We start from the raw sequence: 1,765 nt of genomic DNA on the forward strand, positions 1-1,765 counted from the left end.
ACATACAAGAACTTATGCATGAGTTGCATCTATGGACTATATATCTATGCATCTGAAACAATGATGTTAGTCGATAGCTACATATTTTTGGTACAAAGGAAAAGAATGGTAGCGGGTAGAATGGAATCGAATTTATGGCTTTCAATTTTTCATGATCACCATACAGATTAACATTTCATTTGTTTCCTACCCCATTCCATTCTGCAAACCAAGCATGACCTCAAAGAATATAAGAACAAGTGTCAAAAATCAAAGTCTAGACCCCAAAAGTGAAGGAAAAGGCACGCCAAAAGTCCTCTGCAGCTGTTTCCTGGGAACTACTTTTTACCGGGAAGAATTGGGAAAACTACTTCTTCTGACTCAAAAGAAGAGAAGAAATCCTCAGAATTATAACTCTGATCATAGGAGGAAAACAAAGAATACTCATCATCTGTCTCAGTCTCTGTCTCTGTCTCTGTATCGGACAACCCCTTTACTGGGTATACGACCTCCTCCTCTTCGTCGTCCTCCTCCTCCTCAAAACTATTAGTTTCTGGTTCCTCATCTTTGCAGTCTAATTCAGCGACAAATGGATGACTCAAAAGTTTTTCAGCGGTGGATCTGAACGGAGCCTTCCTCACAAAACATTTTTTCAAGAAATCCCTGGCTTCTTTGGATAGGCTACTCGGAACTTTCGGCAATTGATTTGGAGTGCGAATCCTAGAGAGAAGACCCTTGCGGTCTAAAAAGGCGGCACCGTCCCACGGTGGCCTTCCAGTTAACATTTCAAGGACAACACAGCCAAGAGCCCAAACATCAGAAGGAGGCCCCTGTATACCTTCAACAACAGCTTCGGGCGACATATACAATGGAGTCCCTCTGAAGCAAGGATCCTGTTTGCTCGTCCGCTTCGCCAGCCCAAAATCAGCAATCTTCGGCACAAATTTAGCAATACCAGAACCAGAATTGGGGAGGAAAAGCAAAATGTTTTCTGGCTTCAAATCGCAATGAACATACCCGCAAGCGTGGATGTGACGGAGGCCGCGAAGAAGAGCCCTAGTGTAGGCCCTGACATCAGATTCGGGAATTAGGGCAGCGACGGCGGTGTGCTTCTTGATGAGAGCACCCAAAGTTCCTCCGGGGGCATACTCCAGAAGCAAATTGTAGATCATCTGCTGCCCATCTTCACTGGAGGTTTCCTCGTCCCCGAAGCACTGTAAAACGCTGGAACAACCCTGCAGGTTGCAGAGAGTTTCCTTCTCTTTCTGCAGAGTAGCAGAGAGAGAAACCTCGGAGGATTTGACAGCCATGACGGAGGGGAAGCAGCCGCCCTTCTTCATCTTCTTCCTGGGATTGGCGAGGAAGACACAACCGTAACTGCCTTCGCCGATCAAAGGGCCTCTCACCCATGAAACTCCATCTCCGTAATCGAATTCCTCTGCCGCATCACCCCGATTCCTCTTCATCTCTGCAATTAGGGTTTGTTTCCTCCAGGAGCAGGGGCGTTGGATTGTTGGAATGAGATCAAAAAGTGAAGCAGGTATGGCACTTTAAAGCGGGAATGTGAGTTTCAAACTACTTAGCAACGCCGACACCGACACGGACTCTACTTCTCAGGGAGCTATCATTTCAATTTTTTGCTGATGAAGTAAAATTTATATTTACTAATTATTTTAAAAATTAAATCATTTTATGCATAATTATGAAATAAAATGACCGTGTGAATATTTGTATAATTAAAATATATTTCTAAAAATTTGAAAATATATTATTAAAGTAATTCAAA

The 1,765-nt window shown here is 43.6% G+C and overlaps 1 protein-coding gene across 1 annotated transcript; it reads right to left on the reverse strand.

The window, feature by feature from the left end:
- Nucleotides 1-317: 317 nt before the first annotated feature.
- Nucleotides 318-1,445, reverse strand: LOC131158568 (mitogen-activated protein kinase kinase kinase 20-like). The gene has a single exon (XM_058113435.1). The coding sequence runs from the start codon at nt 1,443-1,445 to the stop codon at nt 318-320; it is 1,128 nt and encodes a 375-aa protein (XP_057969418.1).
- Between the last annotated feature and the right edge of the window lie 320 nt (nt 1,446-1,765).

The sequence above is a fragment of the Malania oleifera genome, chromosome 6 (genome assembly GCF_029873635.1).
Source record: "Malania oleifera isolate guangnan ecotype guangnan chromosome 6, ASM2987363v1, whole genome shotgun sequence".
NCBI classification, from domain to species: Eukaryota; Viridiplantae; Streptophyta; class Magnoliopsida; order Santalales; family Ximeniaceae; genus Malania; species Malania oleifera.